Source organism: Heptranchias perlo, chromosome 21, assembly GCF_035084215.1.
Source record: "Heptranchias perlo isolate sHepPer1 chromosome 21, sHepPer1.hap1, whole genome shotgun sequence".
Classification (NCBI taxonomy): domain Eukaryota; kingdom Metazoa; phylum Chordata; class Chondrichthyes; order Hexanchiformes; family Hexanchidae; genus Heptranchias; species Heptranchias perlo.
Genome location: NC_090345.1, coordinates 36,063,687 through 36,081,685, shown reverse-complemented (window position 1 = coordinate 36,081,685; position 17,999 = coordinate 36,063,687). Strand labels below are relative to the sequence as shown.

The following is a 17,999-nucleotide window of genomic DNA, read 5'->3' as shown; positions in this document are numbered from 1 at the left end:
TGACAATGGGTGAAAACATGTCTGGTAAACACCAATAAAACACTGGGTGGTGCACATGGATGAAATCAGCTAAAGGACGGGACCAAGAGTCTATGGGCTTGATGCTTCACAATTCAAATAAATCAGCAGTTTAACAAAACCAAGCATTACCTTGCAAAGCCCTCAAACGACATCAGTCCCTGTTGACGCATGTTGACTGATGGCTCAAATTTCTGGGAGGGAATGAATATATTATTTCTCAACAAAATGCGAAATACAGTTTATTTGATATGAAGAATTACATCAAGTTAATACATAGCAGTTTTCAGCATAAATGCACATAAAATAATGTTTAATTTTATCATTTCAAACAAATGACTACCATAGGCACTGGGTATTGCAATGGGTTGTCCAAGCTTTTTGTCTGCGAGCTGCATTGATGGAGCTTTAAGGGCCACATATAAATGTTCTTGTTAGTTACCATATTTCTCACCAATAGATCTCGTTGTTCTGATTTAAGATTTATGAGGCAACAGTGCTAAAAGCAGCCCTTTTCAAATCTTCAGACCTACTAAATCCTAAACAGGACGCACCAATGAATGAGAAAAATGCGTAAAACAAGATTGAGCTGTCTGGGCTTCGAGGGCCTGATCGTCAGGGTTCAGGGGCAGCAAGTAGGCCACGGGTGGCAGTTTAGACAACCCCAGCACACTGCCCTCTTTCTTGTGGGATCTGGCTCAGGCTGACAGGGTGAAAGTATCTTCTCTGTCTGTCCGTCTACTATTGAGAGTCCCATGTAAAATAAGTCAGCATATTTTACCCAGTTTCCTGAGGCATAAATCTACAGAACAAAACTATCGCCAGATTCAGCACAATTAACGTTAACCTGGCGATCTCAATGTGATCAGCTGTAACGATCGACCGGATGAAAAATGGGAAAGATTCACTGATGCAATAGTAGATGCTCTTCTGCTGTTACCTTGACTGCACGGTGAGGGTAATTCTGGAGAGTTCCATTACACTTCAAGTATCCAGTGCTGCCACTGAATGCAAAGTGAAGAATTATTTCCATTCACTAGTCCTGTAACTGTCCGACCTCTTAATGGGGGGAAGTACATAAAGAGGTACACATCACCCATCAGGAGACTAACATAGAGTAATTTAAACCTCGACAGGAGGATAACAATAGTTAGTGCAGTAATTAGTGTGTTTACATTTACATTACACACATCACACCCATACAGTATCAATCCGACACTACTTAAAATGGGGCGAATATCCAGTTCAGTTGTGCACTCCCATTTTACATACAGTGCTGAGCTATCTTTAGAACAATAAATCTCTCAAACCTGGATGATGCTGAGGATTTCATCGTAAGTGTGGTTCTCTCCTTGACAGTTGACCAGGAAGTCATTCAATTGCTGAATTCCCAGTCCACATTCTCCCAGAGAGGCAATTTCCACTCGATTGGTCACTATACTGGTAGCAGCGATGTAATCTGAAATCTGTCTCTGATTGTCTGATATTTGCTGTCGACTCTTTATAAACAAACCAAGGTCAGATACATTCCTTGTCAAAAGGTCTGGACAAACAAGAGTAAAGTTTATTATTCCTTATTATTAATAACCACAAATGTTATATTTCAATGTCAACTGCTAAAAATATTGTATAAATTGGTTTTTAGTTAAGGAACTCGACACTAATCAATTCTTGTTAAGAGTTTTGTGACCTGCTTCAAAATATCATTAATTAATTAATTTTATCAATATTATTATTTGTAATGTTCCTTCAGTGACTGAGAAGGAGATCGATCTTAGTTGAAAATGAAGTGGGTTTAAAATAAGAAGAAAAGAATAATTACTGGAAGTAATGTTATTAAATGAACACGTAACCTGCTCGTACCAAATTCCTCTTTCTGTTATGTTAACAGAAGTGTTATCTCTTCTAAAACAAATAGATGAAAACCTCTGTTAAATACCAGAGAGAGAAATATTAGGTACAACTTGGTTAAGTGTTCATATTAAAAAATTACCAGTGGTACTTTCTACTCTTAAATCAGTCGGAAGCTCAATATTTATTTATTTCTGTGTCAATTATTGAGTCTTTTGTGTGTCCATTTCTCTTTCTCTCTATCTGTCTCTCCTGCTCCCCCTCTCTACATATCTGTCTCTCCTGCTCCTCCTCTCTCTATATCTGTCTCCTGCTCCTCCTCCTCTCTCTATATATCTGTCTCTCCTGCTCCTCCTCTCTCCACATCTCTCTCTCCTGCTCCTCCTCTCTCAACATCTGTCTCTCCTGCTCCTCCTCTCTCTCTATATCTGTCTCTCCTCTCCTCCTCTCTCCATTTCTGTCTCTCCTGCTCCTCCTCTCTCTCTACCTGTCTCTCCTGCTCCTCCTCTCTATCTGTCTCTTCTGCTCCACCTCTCTCTCTCTATCTGTCTCTCCTGCTACTCCTCTCTCTTTATCTGTCTCTCCTGCTCCTCCTCTCTCCATTTCTGTCTCTCCTGCTCCTCCTCTCTCGATATCTGTCTCTCCTGCTCCTCCTCTCTCTCTATATCTGTCTCTCCTGCTCCTCCTCTCTCTATATCTGTCTCTCCTGCTCCTCCTCTCTCGATATCTGTCTCTCCTGCTCCTCCTCTCTCTCTATATCTGTCTCTCCTGCTCCTCCTCTCTCTATATCTGTCTCTCCCGCTCCACCTCTCTCTCTATATCTGTCTCTCCTGCTCCTCCTCTCCCTATATATCTGTCTCTCCTGCTCCTCCTCTCTCTATATCTGTCTCTCCTGCTCCTCCTCTCTCTATATCTGTCTCTCCTGCTCCTCCTCTCTCGATATCTGTCTCTCCTGCTCCTCCTCTCTCTATATCTGTCTCTCCTGCTCCTCCTCTCTCTCTATATCTGTCTCTCCTGCTCCACCTCTCCCTATATATCTGTCTCTCCTGCTCCTCCTCTCTCTATATCTGTCTCTCGCTCCTCCTCTCTCCATTTCTGTCTCTCCTGCTCCTCCTCTCTCTATATCTGTCTCTCCTGCTCCTCCTCTCTCTATATCTGTCTCTCCTGCTCCTCCTCTCTCTATATATCTGTCTCTCCTGCTCCTCCTCTCTCCATTTCTGTCTCTCCTGCTCCTCCTCTCTCCATTTCTGTCTCTTCTGCTCCTCCTCTCTATCTTTCTGTCTCTCCTGCTCCTCCTCTCTCTATCTGTATCTCCTGCTCCTCCTCTCTCCATTTCTGTCTCTCCTGCTCCTCCTCTCTCCATTTCTGTTTCTCCTGCTCCTCCTCTCGCTATATCTGTCTCTCCTGCTCCTCCTCTCTCTCTATATCTGTCTCTCCTGCTCCTCCTCTCCCTATATATCTGTCTCTCCTGCTCCTCCTCTCTCTCTATATCTGTCTCTCCTGCTCCACCTCTCCCTATATATCTGTCTCTCCTGCTCCTCCTCTCTCTATATCTGTCTCTCGCTCCTCCTCTCTCCATTTCTGTCTCTCCTGCTCCTCCTCTCTCTATATCTGTCTCTCCTGCTCCTCCTCTCTCTATATCTGTCTCTCCTGCTCCTCCTCTCTCTATATCCGTCTCTCCTGCTCCTCCTCTCTCTATATCTGTCTCTCCTGCTCCTCCTCTCTCTATATCTGTCTCTCCTGCTCCTCCTCTCTCTTTATCTGTCTCTCCTGCTCCCCCTCTCTCTCTCTATCTGTCTCTCCTGCTCCTCCTCTCTCTCTATATCTGTCTCTCCTGCTCCTCCCCTCTCTCTCTCTACCTGTCTCTCCGGCTCCCCATCTCTCTCCCTCCCTCTCTATCTATCTGTCTCTCCTGCTCCTCCTCTCTCTATATCTGTCCCTCCTGCTCCTCCTCTCTCTTTATCTGTCTCTCCTGCTCCCCCTCTCTCTCTCTATCTGTCTCTCCTGATCCTCCTCTCTCTCTCTCTATCTGTCTCTCCTGCTCCTCCTCCTTTCTCTCTCTCTCCTGCTCCTCCTCTCTCTCCCTATCTGTCTCTCCTGCTCCTCCTCTCTTCTCTATCTGTCTCTCCTGCTCCTCCTCTCTTCTCTATCTGTCTCTCCTGCTCCTCCTCTCTCTCTATCTGTCTCTCCTGCTCCTCCTCGCTCTCTCTGTCTCTCCTGCTCCTCCTCTCTCTATATCTGTCTCCTGCTCCTCCTCTCTCTCTCTATCTGTCTCTCCTGCTCCTCCTCTCTCTCTATATCTGTCTCTCCTGCTCCTCCCCTCTCTCTCTCTACCTGTCTCTCCGGCTCCCCATCTCTCTCCCTCCCTCTCTATCTATCTGTCTCTCCTGCTCCTCCTCTCTCTATATCTGTCTCTCCTGCTCCTCCTCTCTCTCTGCTTTTTCTAATAAAACCACAAGGAGACACCAGGTTGCCCCAGTGTCATCAAACAAAAACAAACAAAAGTGCCCTCTTTTGTATGTATCTCTCCTCTCTCTCTCAGTATATATCTCTCCTCTCTCTCTCTGTATATATCTCTCCTCTCTCTCTCTCTGTATATATCTCTCCTCTCTCTCTCTCTGTATATATCTCTCCTCTCTCTCTCTGTATATATCTCTCCTCTCTCTCTCTGTATATATCTCTCCTCTCTCTCTGTATCTCTCCTCTCTCTGTATGTATCTCTCTCTCTCTGTATGTATCTTTCGCTCTCTGTATGTATCTCTCCTCTCTCTCTCTGTATGTATCTCTCCTCTCTCTCTGTATGTATCTCTCCTCTCTCTCTCTCTGTATGTATCTCTCCTCTCTCTCTCTCTGTATGTATCTCTCCTCTCTCTCTCTGTATGTATCTCTCCTCTCTCTCTCTATATGTATCTCTCCTCTCTCTCTCTGTATGTATCTCTCCTCTCTCTCTCTGTATGTATCTCTCCTCTCTCTCTCTCTGTATGTATCTCTCCTCTCTCTCTCTGTATGTATCTCTCCTCTCTCTCTCTCTGTATGTATCTCTACTCTCTCTCTCTCTCTCTGTATGTATCTCTCCTCTCTCTCTCTCTGTATGTATCTCTCCTCTCTCTCTCTCTGTATGTATCTCTCCTCTCTCTCTCTCTGTATGTATCTCTCCTCTCTCTCTCTCTGTATGTATCTCTCCTCTCTCTCTCTCTGTATGTATCTCTCCTCTCTCTCTCTATATGTATCTCTCCTCTCTCGCTCTGTATGTATCTCTCCTCTCTCTCTCTATATGTATCTCTCCTCTCTCGCTCTGTATGTATCTCTCCTCTCTCGCTCTGTATGTATCTCTCCTCTTTCTCTCTGTATGTATCTCTCCTCTCTCTCTCTCTGTATGTATCTCTCCTCTCTCTCTCTCTGTATGTATCTCTCCTCTCTCTCTCTCTGTATGTATCTCTCCTCTCTCTCTCTCTGTATGTATCTCTCCTCTGTCTCTCTGTATGTATCTCTCCTCTCTCTCTCTCTGTATGTATCTCTCCTCTCTCTCTCTGTATGTATCTCTCCTCTCTCTCTATATATATGTATCTCTCCTCTCTCTCTCTCTGTATGTATCTCTCCTCTCTCTCTCTGTATGTATCTCTCCTCTCTCTCTCTCTATATGTATCTCTCCTCTCTCTCTCTCTGTATGTATCTCTCCTCTCTCGCTCTGTATGTATCTCTCCTCTCTCTCTCTATATGTATCTCTCCTCTCTCGCTCTGTATGTATCTCTCCTCTCTCTCTCTGTATGTATCTCTCCTCTCTCTCTCTCTGTATGTATCTCTCCTCTCTCTCTCTGTATGTATCTCTCCTCTCTCTCTCTGTATGTATCTCTCCTCTCTCTCTCTCTGTATGTATCTCTCCTCTCTCTCTCTGTATGTATCTCTCCTCTCTCTCTCTCTGTATGTATCTCTCCTCTCTCTCTCTGTATGTATCTCTCCTCTCTCTCTCTCTCTGTATGTATCTCTCCTCTCTCTCTCTATATGTATCTCTCCTCTCTCTCTCTCTGTATGTATCTCTCCTCTCTCTCTCTATATGTATCTCTCCTCTCTCTCTCTCTGTATGTATCTCTCCTCTCTCTCTCTGTATGTATCTCTCCTCTCTCTCTCTCTATATGTATCTCTCCTCTCTCTCTCTCTGTATGTATCTCTCCTCTCTCGCTCTGTATGTATCTCTCCTCTCTCTCTCTATATGTATCTCTCCTCTCTCGCTCTGTATGTATCTCTCCTCTCTCTCTCTCTGTATGTATCTCTCCTCTCTCTCTCTCTGTATGTATCTCTCCTCTCTCTCTCTGTATGTATCTCTCCTCTCTCTCTCTGTATGTATCTCTCCTCTCTCTCTCTCTGTATGTATCTCTCCTCTCTCTCTCTCTATATGTATCTCTCCTCTCTCTCTCTGTATGTATCTCTCCTCTCTCTCTCTCTGTATGTATCTCTCCTCTCTCTCTCTGTATGTATCTCTCCTCTCTCTCTCTCTGTATGTATCTCTCCTCTTTCTCTCTATATGTATCTCTCCTCTCTCTCTCTGTATGTATCTCTCCTCTCTCTCTCTCTGTATGTATCTCTCCTCTCTCTCTCTGTATGTATCTCTCCTCTCTCTCTCTATATGTATCTCTCCTCTCTCTCTCTCTCTGTATGTATCTCTCCTCTCTCTCTGTATGTATCTCTCCTCTCTCTCTCTTTGTATCTCTCCTCTCTCTCTCTCTATATGTATCTCTCCTCTCTCGCTCTGTATGTATCTCTCCTCTCTCTCTCTGTATGTATCTCTCCTCTCTCTCTCTCTGTATGTATCTCTCCTCTCTCTCTCTCTATATGTATCTCTCCTCTCTCTCTCTCTGTATGTATCTCTCCTCTCCCTCTCTCTATATGTATCTCTCCTCTCTCTCTCTGTATGTATCTCTCCTCTCTCTCTCTGTATGTATCTCTCCTCTCTCTCTCTGTATGTATCTCTCCTCTCTCTCTCTGTATGTATCTCTCCTCTCTCTCTCTCTGTATGTATCTCTCCTCTCTCTCTCTGTATGTATCTCTCCTCTCTCTCTCTATATGTATCTCTCCTCTCTCTCTCTCTCTGTATGTATCTCTCCTCTCTCTCTGTATGTATCTCTCCTCTCTCTCTCTTTGTATCTCTCCTCTCTCTCTCTCTATATGTATCTCTCCTCTCTCGCTCTGTATGTATCTCTCCTCTCTCTCTCTGTATGTATCTCTCCTCTCTCTCTCTCTGTATGTATCTCTCCTCTCTCTCTCTCTGTATGTATCTCTCCTCTCTCTCTGTATGTATCTCTCCTCTCTCTCTCTCTGTATGTATCTCTCCTCTCTCTCTCTCTATATGTATCTCTCCTCTCTCTCTCTCTGTATGTATCTCTCCTCTCCCTCTCTCTATATGTATCTCTCCTCTCTCTCTCTGTATGTATCTCTCCTCTCTCTCTCTGTATGTATCTCTCCTCTCTCTCTCTGTATGTATCTCTCCTCTCTCTCTCTGTATGTATCTCTCCTCTCTCTCTCTCTGTATGTATCTCTCCTCTCTCTCTCTGTATGTATCTCTCCTCTCTCTCTCTCTGTATGTATCTCTCCTCTCTCTCTCTGTATGTATCTCTCCTCTCTCTCTCTATATGTATCTCTCCTCTCTCTCTCTCTCTGTATGTATCTCTCCTCTCTCTCTCTTTGTATCTCTCCTCTCTCTCTCTCTATATGTATCTCTCCTCTCTCTCTCTGTATGTATCTCTCCTCTCTCTCTCTCTGTATGTATCTCTCCTCTCTCTCTCTGTATGTATCTCTCCTCTCTCTCTCTCTGTATGTATCTCTCCTCTCTCTCTCTCTATATGTATCTCTCCTCTCTCTCTCTCTATATGTATCTCTCCTCTCTCTCTCTCTGTATGTATCTCTCCTCTCTCTCTCTCTATATGTATCTCTCCTCTCTCTCTCTCTATATGTATCTCTCCTCTCTCTCTCTCTGTATGTATCTCTCCTCTCTCTCTCTCTATATGTATCTCTCCTCTCTCTCTCTCTGTATGTATCTCTCCTCTCTCTCTCTCTATATGTATCTCTCCTCTCTCTCTCTCTGTATGTATCTCTCCTCTCTCTCTCTGTATGTATCTCTCCTCTCTCTCTCTGTATGTATCTCTCCTCTCTCTCTCTGTATGTATCTCTCCTCTCTCTCTCTCTGTATGTATCTCTCCTCTCTCTCTCTCTGTATGTATCTCTCCTCTCTCTCTCTATATGTATCTCTCCTCTCTCTCTCTCTCTGTATGTATCTCTCCTCTCTCTCTCTTTGTATCTCTCCTCTCTCTCTCTCTATATGTATCTCTCCTCTCTCGCTCTGTATGTATCTCTCCTCTCTCTCTCTCTGTATGTATCTCTCCTCTCTCTCTCTGTATGTATCTCTCCTCTCTCTCTCTCTGTATGTATCTCTCCTCTCTCTCTCTGTATGTATCTCTCCTCTCTCTCTCTCTGTATGTATCTCTCCTCTCTCTCTCTCTATATGTATCTCTCCTCTCTCTCTCTCTATATGTATCTCTCCTCTCTCTCTCTCTACATGTATCTCTCCTCTCTCTCTCTCTGTATGTATCTCTCCTCTCTCTCTCTCTGTATGTATCTCTCCTCTCTCTCTCTCTATATGTATCTCTCCTCTCTCTCTCTCTATATGTATCTCTCCTCTCTCTCTCTCTGTATGTATCTCTCCTCTCTCTCTCTGTATGTATCTCTCCTCTCTCTCTCTCTGTATGTATCTCTCCTCTCTCTCTCTGTATGTATCTCTCCTCTCTCTCTCTATATGTATCTCTCCTCTCTCTCTCTCTCTGTATGTATCTCTCCTCTCTCTCTCTTTGTATCTCTCCTCTCTCTCTCTCTATATGTATCTCTCCTCTCTCGCTCTGTATGTATCTCTCCTCTCTCTCTCTCTGTATGTATCTCTCCTCTCTCTCTCTGTATGTATCTCTCCTCTCTCTCTCTCTGTATGTATCTCTCCTCTCTCTCTCTGTATGTATCTCTCCTCTCTCTCTCTCTGTATGTATCTCTCCTCTCTCTCTCTCTATATGTATCTCTCCTCTCTCTCTCTCTATATGTATCTCTCCTCTCTCTCTCTCTGTACGTATCTCTCCTCTCTCTCTCTCTATATGTATCTCTCCTCTCTCTCTCTCTGTATGTATCTCTCCTCTCTCTCTCTCTGTATGTATCTCTCCTCTCTCTCTCTCTATATGTATCTCTCCTCTCTCTCTCTCTGTATGTATCTCTCCTCTCTCTCTCTCTATATGTATCTCTCCTCTCTCTCTCTCTGTATGTATCTCTCCTCTCTCTCTCTGTATGTATCTCTCCTCTCTCTCTCTGTATGTATCTCTCCTCTCTCTCTCTGTATGTATCTCTCCTCTCTCTCTCTCTGTATGTATCTCTCCTCTCTCTCTCTGTATGTATCTCTCCTCTCTCTCTCTATATGTATCTCTCCTCTCTCTCTCTCTCTGTATGTATCTCTCCTCTCTCTCTCTTTGTATCTCTCCTCTCTCTCTCTCTATATGTATCTCTCCTCTCTCGCTCTGTATGTATCTCTCCTCTCTCTCTCTCTGTATGTATCTCTCCTCTCTCTCTCTGTATGTATCTCTCCTCTCTCTCTCTCTGTATGTATCTCTCCTCTCTCTCTCTGTATGTATCTCTCCTCTCTCTCTCTCTGTATGTATCTCTCCTCTCTCTCTCTCTATATGTATCTCTCCTCTCTCTCTCTCTATATGTATCTCTCCTCTCTCTCTCTCTATATGTATCTCTCCTCTCTCTCTCTCTGTATGTATCTCTCCTCTCTCTCTCTCTGTATGTATCTCTCCTCTCTCTCTCTCTATATGTATCTCTCCTCTCTCTCTCTCTATATGTATCTCTCCTCTCTCTCTCTCTGTATGTATCTCTCCTCTCTCTCTCTGTATGTATCTCTCCTCTCTCTCTCTGTATGTATCTCTCCTCTCTCTCTCTGTATGTATCTCTCCTCTCTCTCTCTCTGTATGTATCTCTCCTGCTAAATAATAAAGGGATCTGTTAATGGAACACTTTTATGCAGAGGATTGTTAAGACATCAGAATACCCTATCAGGAACAATGGTGGAAGCAGAAACCACAACAGCTTTTAAAAAGGTTAAATATTTGGAAAAACAAAAGGGCATGGAGAAAGGACGGGGAAAAGAACTAAGTGGTATCTCTTTCAGGCAACAGGCACGATCGGTTGAATGGCCTCATTCTCTGCTGTATGATTCTATCACCCCAAATATCAATGGGGCAGCACGTCTCTGTGTGAAGGCCGAGATCCCCCCGCCTCGAACCTCCAATGTCTGCAGATTTTCGGGGTTACTGATTCTAATGTCTACACACACACACACACACACCCCTTTCATTTGGGGGTCATTAGATAGTTATGAAAAGTGGGAACGCTGACTGATTTTCACGCTCACAAGTCCAGAGGTGCTGACGCCAACTGCTGCCCCTAGTGAGATCAGCTAATGCAGCACGGACCAGGGCTCAGACCTCAGCTCACTAGTGTACTGCATGCAGCACTTACCCACTGCACCAAGAAGAGAGCTTAACTTATTAGTTAGAAATGAATAAAATAGTCGGGCCAAACTCCCAGAAGTTGAACAGTGAAACTTTTTTTTTCTGATTCCCAATGACAGCATTATAACCGGATCCTAGTGTATAAACAATGCAGAGCCATTCCCTTTGGAGAAATAGCATTTGGCAAATCTTATATATTGTTTAAGAAGGGAAGGAGCCAGAAGAGACCTGCATCATTTTTATAATAACAATGTCAGGTGCAAGTGATGCCACGATGTGGAATTTAACTCATTGTTATTGCTTCTGGGTTTCCCGCACGACAGCCAGCCAGATTAACAGGCTGGCTGCCTGTTGGGAGGGAAAGCAGCCAGGGAGCGGATGCCAGGTAAGTCTGAGATGGGGTGGGGGTGGGTGGGGGTGGCGCAGAGACATCATGGGTTTAAAGGGTCAAATCAACTTCGGCTGCATCTCGCCTCCGTTTTAATGGCGAGATTCAGTAGCCATGGGAAACCCTGTGCAGGTGAAGTTAAATTTGTTTCAGGTTCAGAATCAACAAAAAATTACCCACCTCAAGTATTTCAAGCAGGTATATTGCCCCATTATTGATCAGCCCGCCGGCATTAATTTGGGACGCGACTTCCGGGTTTCAGCTGCACACATCCAAACTCACCCACCTTAAACCCGGAAGTGGGTGCGTTGGAGCAGAGTTGTGTTCCCGCTTGTTGTTTAGCTGTTATTTTAACCTCCCACTCACCCCCAACCCACCCGTTCTTTGGGGTTAAAATTACCCCTCTATTTTCTGAACATTTCTTCCACGAAGGTTGTGCCCCTCATAACATTACAAATCCCAAAATGGACAGTGTGCAGACCTGAAGTGCACCAAGTAAATGATGGAAGCCACATTGTTGGCGATCACTGACCTAGGTCAGGCTGCAGCCCGCTGATCTTGTCATCTATCGTCAGGTTCGTGTACAGTGGGGTGGATTCGGAGCCAGAGCGGTTACACGACACGGAGTAAACGTCAAAAAGATCCTTCAGGTCCTTCCGACTTCGTACACTAATTCCACAAACAAAAAGAGTGAATGTCCTGGTTCTACGTACACACTCACTCAGCATGAATTAACACTCCACTGAAGTAAGAACATTTTATAAACAGTTGGTTTCAAACCAGACATTCTTCACAAAGCAGCATTACCCAGCTTCAGCGAATGTTTACTGGCATTAATCACCTTGTGATCAAATGGAAATGGTAAGAATATTTTAGTCATGGCTGTACAGTGTGATCATATTTACCTGAATGATTTAAAAAGTTCAACAAACTCAACGAAGCTCATGTTACTGTCAGAGACCATGAAGTCTTGGAATCCTTTCAGCCCTCCTTTCACCCGTCCGTGCCAACTGTTACTCCCTCTTGTGCTACAAGGAGACCAAAAACAGCGTTAGATGACGAACATAAAACAGTCGGGACAACATGGAATGAATAGCGACCGCCTCTGAATAAAATACCTATTATCTTGAACTCTATGAGGCACGTCAACCTCAACACATGTTGGCCGTGTAAAATATACATTCAGTTAACTGCTGAAATGCCATTTTTAATAGAATCTGAAAGAATTCACTACTGCAAACTCGCATTCACAATGTACTGTTTCATCTGCGACTGATAACCGTTATAATACTTCATGTACATGAATGGAATTTGGTGAAGTGCTAATTGTTAAAACTTTGACGTTCATTTCAGCAAGGTCACTTGTGAAACTACAGATTTTAAAAATCTGTCACACGGGTCTGTTCATTATTCTCCTATAGTGATACCACCAATACAGAACAAATTTACTGAACAGAATTTTATTCTGTAAAAGTCTTAGACCAGATATTAACCAAATAATGGCAGCATTCCCTTTGCAACAGTGAAAGGCCCGCAGGCCTCACTATAGACTGGTGTTAGAACAGCTTATTGTATTAGGAGTTTCCTTCTTGGCATTTCCCACCTTTCTTAAGCTGCTAGAGCAGAACGATGGGACTGGAGTCCTCTCGGTCGTTGGTCTATATTCAGATAACAGGAGGTGAGCACATGGACAATATTGATTTTTTTCTCTCTCTGCATTCTTGGGGAACCCAACCGACAGTGGCTCGCCACTCACATTATGTTGCTACCAGGTAGCAAGAGAGGGGAATGCACTGAGCAGCTGGATGGGGTGGGGCGGGGAGGGGAATAGAGGAGTCTCCCTTATACTCTTCTCCTTACGAGCTGTTTCTTTTCAAATCTTTGGTTATTCTCAAGCTGATAAAAGATATAGAATGTAAGGAGATCCATGTGGCATAAGGGATTGTAGAGCAGTGGCAGTAATTAGGATGGATTGCTGCGGGAAAGAGGTTCAGGATCAGGAAAAGGGCTGTAGTGATCAGTGGAGCAGAGGAACCTCTTTTATAGAGGAGGCCGCATCGTGAGCAGCGAATACAGTATACTAAGTTGGAAGAAGTACAAGTAAATCACTGTTTCACCTGGAAGAAATGTTTGGGCCCTGGACGGTGGGAAAGGAGGAGGGGAAAGGGCAGGTTTTGCATCTCCTGCGCTCGCATGGGAAGTTGCCGGGAGGAGAGGAGTGGGTGTTGGGGGTGATGGAAGAGTGGATCAGGGTGTTGCAGAGGGAGCAGTCCCTTCAGAATGCTGAAAGGGGAGAGGTCTCCTCTACATTGGGGAGACCAAACGCAGATTGGGTGATCGCTTTGCTGAACACCTCCATTCAGTGCCGGTCACTTGCCATTTTAATTGTCAATCCCACTCTGACCTCTCTGTCCTCGGCCTCCCACATTGTTCCAATGAAGTTCAACGCAAGCTCAAGAAACATCACCTCATCTTTCGATTAGGCACTTTACAGCCTTCCTCAACATTGAGTTCAACAACTTTAGATCATAATCACTACTCCCATTTTCTTGGACTGCAGGTGCTGGTAATGGTTCTGCTGTAACCATTTACACCACCACTGGACCCATTTTCTGTTTCTTTATTGTCCCATTACCATCCCCTTTTGCCTTGTACCATCATCCTTTTTGTCATTTAATCACACCTGCCCTCCCACTCTAGCACAGTTTCCCTTCGTTCCTACTCCTCTCCGACCCCCACCCCCAACTTTTCCCTGGTACTGAACTTGCTTATAAACTGTTTAATCTCTGACTTCTTCCAGATCTGATGAAAGATCATCGGCCTGAAACATTAACTCTGTTTCTCTCTCCAGAGCTGTTGAGTATTTCCAGCATTTTCGTTTTTTATTTCAGCTTTCCAGCATCTGCAGTATTTTGCTTCTGTTTGAAGGTTCCACTGTAGTTGTTTAGTTATTTTGAAGCGGCTAGTAGCTTGACTAAGATAATAATGGTGACCTATAATATACCCCTAATACACAAGGATGTCATAATAGAAAATAGCAAAATTGGATTTATTAATAACCATGCTACCACATGTCAAATAGATATTATTTCTTAAATATACTGAAGCATTGTTGAACTGCACAAAATTAAATACAGATGATCTTGTATTTTGTTTATGGCTGATGAGTATCTTATGGAAACTCTTATCTATTGGCAGACACTAAAATCATTGAACTATAGAAGATTACAGCACAGAAGGCAGCCATTCGATTAATCATATCTCTCCCCATAGCCCTGTATCACCTTCTGCTTCAAATGTTTATTTACTTTTCCAGTAAGAGATGTGATGGCCTTTGCCTTAACTAGTCCCTGTGGCAAAACATTCCATGCTTCAGTCATCCTCTGCATAAAGAAATTTCTCCTAACCTCTCGACGCACATAGTGACTATAATTGCTGCCGTTTCATCACTGACTCTCCTATTCACCCTATCAAAACCTTTTATAATTGTCAAAATCTCAGTTTAAATCTTCTGTTAGCCTAGGCTGCCCCAGTGTAAATTGTCTTAATATCTCAAGTCTCCCCTCATAATGAGAGCCTCTCATCCCTGGTATCACTTACACAGTGAATAATGAATTGTATTAGCAAGTAAATAAAGGCTTTGTGACACATTAGCTCTAAATTACTTTGGCTGCCTCCGCAGTTTTTAAAGTTGGCTTTTCACATCTTTCTTATTATAATAAGTGTTGTATTAATAGTCAAGAAAGTGTGAGAATATCAATGATCATTTATTTTCTCTTACCCTGGTTTGGCCTTGCTGACTGTTGACAGGACTGGAGAGGAGGCAGGCCTTGCTGGGGTGGGTGTTGGAGGGCCTAACGAGGTGGAGCATGGGGTGGTGAGGGAACGGGCTCTGATTGGGAGGGTACAGGAGCCAGGAGAACTCATTGTGATGCTCAAATCTAAAAAGGGATTGAAAGGATAAATGAAATAGGTAGTACTTAATTCATTGTTTTGTATTTCACATCATATATTTTCTTCAAGTTCAAATGTCATATATTAAAAAAAACAACAAATTGTGGAGAACCTGAGAGCATTTCTTAATTCTCTAAACCAATAAAAATTAATAATTTTGTTAAAAGCAGAAAACAGAAGAACATTGACTCCAAGATCATCAATCTAATGTCACAATCAAACATCACAATCAAACATCACAATCAAACGTCACAATCAAACGTCACAATCTAACGTCACAATCAAACGTCACAATCTAACGTCACAATCAAACATCACAATCTAACGTCACAATCTAACGTCGCAATCTAACGTCGCAATCAAACGTCACAATCTAACGTCACAATCTAACGTCACAATCAAACGTCACAATCTAACGTCACAATCTAACGTCACAATCTAACGTCACAATCTAATGTCACAATCTAACATCACAATCTAACATCACAATCTAACGTCACAATCAAACGTCACAATCTAACGTCACAATCAAACATCACAATCAAACGTCACAATCAAACATCACAATCAAACGTCACAATCTAACGTCACAATCAAACGTCACAATCTAACGTCACAATCAAACATCACAATCTAACGTCACAATCTAACGTCACAATCAAACGTCACAATCTAATGTCACAATCTAACATCACAATCTAACATCACAATCTAATATCACAATCAAACGTCACAATCAAACGTCACAATCAAACGTCACAATCTAACGTCACAATCTAACATCACAATCTAATATCACAATCAAACGTCACATCTAACATCGCAATCTAATGTCACAATCTAACATCACAATCTAATATCACAATCAAACGTCACAATCTAATGTCACAATCAAATGTCACAATCAAATGTCACAATCAAACGTCACAATCTAACGTCGCAATCAAACGTCACAATCAAACGTCACAATCTAACGTCACAATCTAACGTCGCAATCTAACGTCACAATCAAACGTCGCAATCTAACGTCGCAATCAAACATCACAATCTAACATCACAATCTAACGTCACAATCAAACGTCACAATCTAATGTCACAATCTAACATCACAATCTAACATCACAATCTAATATCACAATCAAACGTCACAATCTAACGTCACAATCAAACGTCACAATCTAACGTCACAATCTAACATCACAATCTAATATCACAATCAAACGTCACAATCTAACATCGCAATCTAATGTCACAATCTAACATCACAATCTAATATCACAATCAAACGTCACAATCTAATGTCACAATCAAATGTCACAATCAAATGTCACAATCAAACGTCACAATCTAACGTCGCAATCAAACGTCACAATCAAACGTCACAATCTAACGTCACAATCTAACGTCGCAATCTAACGTCACAATCAAACGTCGCAATCTAACGTCGCAATCAAACGTCACAATCTAACGTCACAATCAAACGTCACAATCTAATGTCACAATCAAATGTCACAATCTAACGTCACAATCTAACGTCACAATTCTACACTAAACCCCATATTACTCACTCTTGACCAGCTGCAGCACAGGAACCAATGTGTTCCACAAATTATTCATAACTGCTAATCCAACATTTAGCCAGTCTTTTGTCCAGCTTCTTTTTAAAGGACTTCATCAAAATAGTTTTAATTCCTATTGATAGGGGCCAATTCCACATTCATCTGTCCCTCCATATAACACTATACCCAGGAGACAAGGAAAACAGAGCAGTGCGCACAGAGTTTAAACTGTGAGGTGGCAAGCAGAGCAGCTGAGTTAGGTACAAGATAACCAGAATATTGCACAGGAAATGGACTTAGATCTATTTGTAACAGAACAAAACCAAGTCTGAGCTTAAGGAGACAGAAAATAGATTAAAGGATTAGAATAAAATTTGCACTGTGCGGAAGTAATTGATTGCTAATTAGACTTAATGCATATAATAGCGAGAGCCTTCAGTCCTGAATTCCCATTAGTGCCATTTGACCATTCTATGGACATGCAATCCACACGCAGCAAACCCATGGCAAATCAGTAGCCACAGTTCAGTGAGACGGTTTCTGCCTGGATTCCATGGTGGCTTAATGCATTAAATAGCCAGGTGTATCATGTAAGAGGCCGAGTACAGTAATTACTTGACAACTGTGATGGTTAGCTGCATCCACTTCAGCTCTGAGCAGATCAAGAAATCTCCCCATTTGATGTGGTTCACATGCAACCTTGATCTCTTCCCTGTTTAATATGTTAATGTAACCATTGATCCCTCCCCTGTTTAATATGTTAATATGCAAAATTGACTCTTTGATAATATTACTGTTACTTTTCTCTTAATAAAAGACACAATGAAAGGAACATTTCGAAGAAAACTGGCCTTGTGTTTGACATTCAGGAATTGCAGAGAATGCCTTTTGTACTTTTTGTTCACTTTAATTTGGAAGATCTGCAAGAATTAATTAATTCAGTTTAATTAATCAATCGAGTCATTGAATTGATCAATAATGGCACCTAATAAGAAGTTCTCTCATGGAGCAATGCGCAATCTTTTCAGTTTAAAACCGAAAACCATTTTAATTTAAAGCTAAAATTAAATTTTACTATTCAAAATAGCACTGTAAAAGAGCATGTTGTATTGAAGGATAATTTGTTTATTGCCCAATGGGGGGATAAAGTAAATGTTTCTAAACTTGCTTGAAGCGTGTTCATTTTGAAGTTTTTTCCTGCATAAACATCCATGATCTATCCTGTTGAACGCCTTCTCCTGATCCTGGGAAAGGAAGGCATTCAACAGAGTTAATTTTGCTGTTCGGTCTGCCAGCTCTGCAATAACACTCTAGAGTTCCTAAGTTCTGCACCTCTTCAGGGCCAATTTCTGCACCAAGCCCCCTCAAATTCTGCAAGGGATTCTCGATTCTGCTGCACTTCACCCAGTGGTTTATGTATATTCATGTCTTGAGAAAAGTGTAACAGTAGCAATTTTTAAATTTAAAAAAAATCACAGGTTTAGGGGAACGACACTTGATCTGTGAGCATACAGACTCTGATGAGGAGGAGGGGAAACAGAGAATAGCAGCTGAAGCAGAGACAGCAGCAAAATGAGAAAGAGAGACCTGAATTAGCCAACCTGCTCACCCAGAGCCAGCCAGCCAATCACAGACACCCTACCACAGCCAGCCAACCACAGACACCCTACCACAGCCAGCCAATCACAG

General features: G+C 42.7%; 1 protein-coding gene across 2 annotated transcripts in view; it reads right to left on the bottom strand.

The window, feature by feature from the left end:
* Positions 1–17,999, bottom strand: part of plce1 (phospholipase C, epsilon 1) — a 371,927-nt gene that overhangs the window by 53,407 nt on the left and 300,521 nt on the right. For both annotated transcript variants that reach the window (XM_068002466.1, XM_068002467.1), the window contains exons 12-16: positions 14,579–14,738; positions 11,703–11,825; positions 11,330–11,466; positions 1,329–1,561; positions 151–212 (exon numbers count right to left, since the gene is read on the bottom strand). In XM_068002466.1, coding sequence (XP_067858567.1) covers positions 151–212; positions 1,329–1,561; positions 11,330–11,466; positions 11,703–11,825; positions 14,579–14,738 — 715 coding nt within the window. The remainder of the gene's footprint in view (positions 1–150; positions 213–1,328; positions 1,562–11,329; positions 11,467–11,702; positions 11,826–14,578; positions 14,739–17,999) is intronic.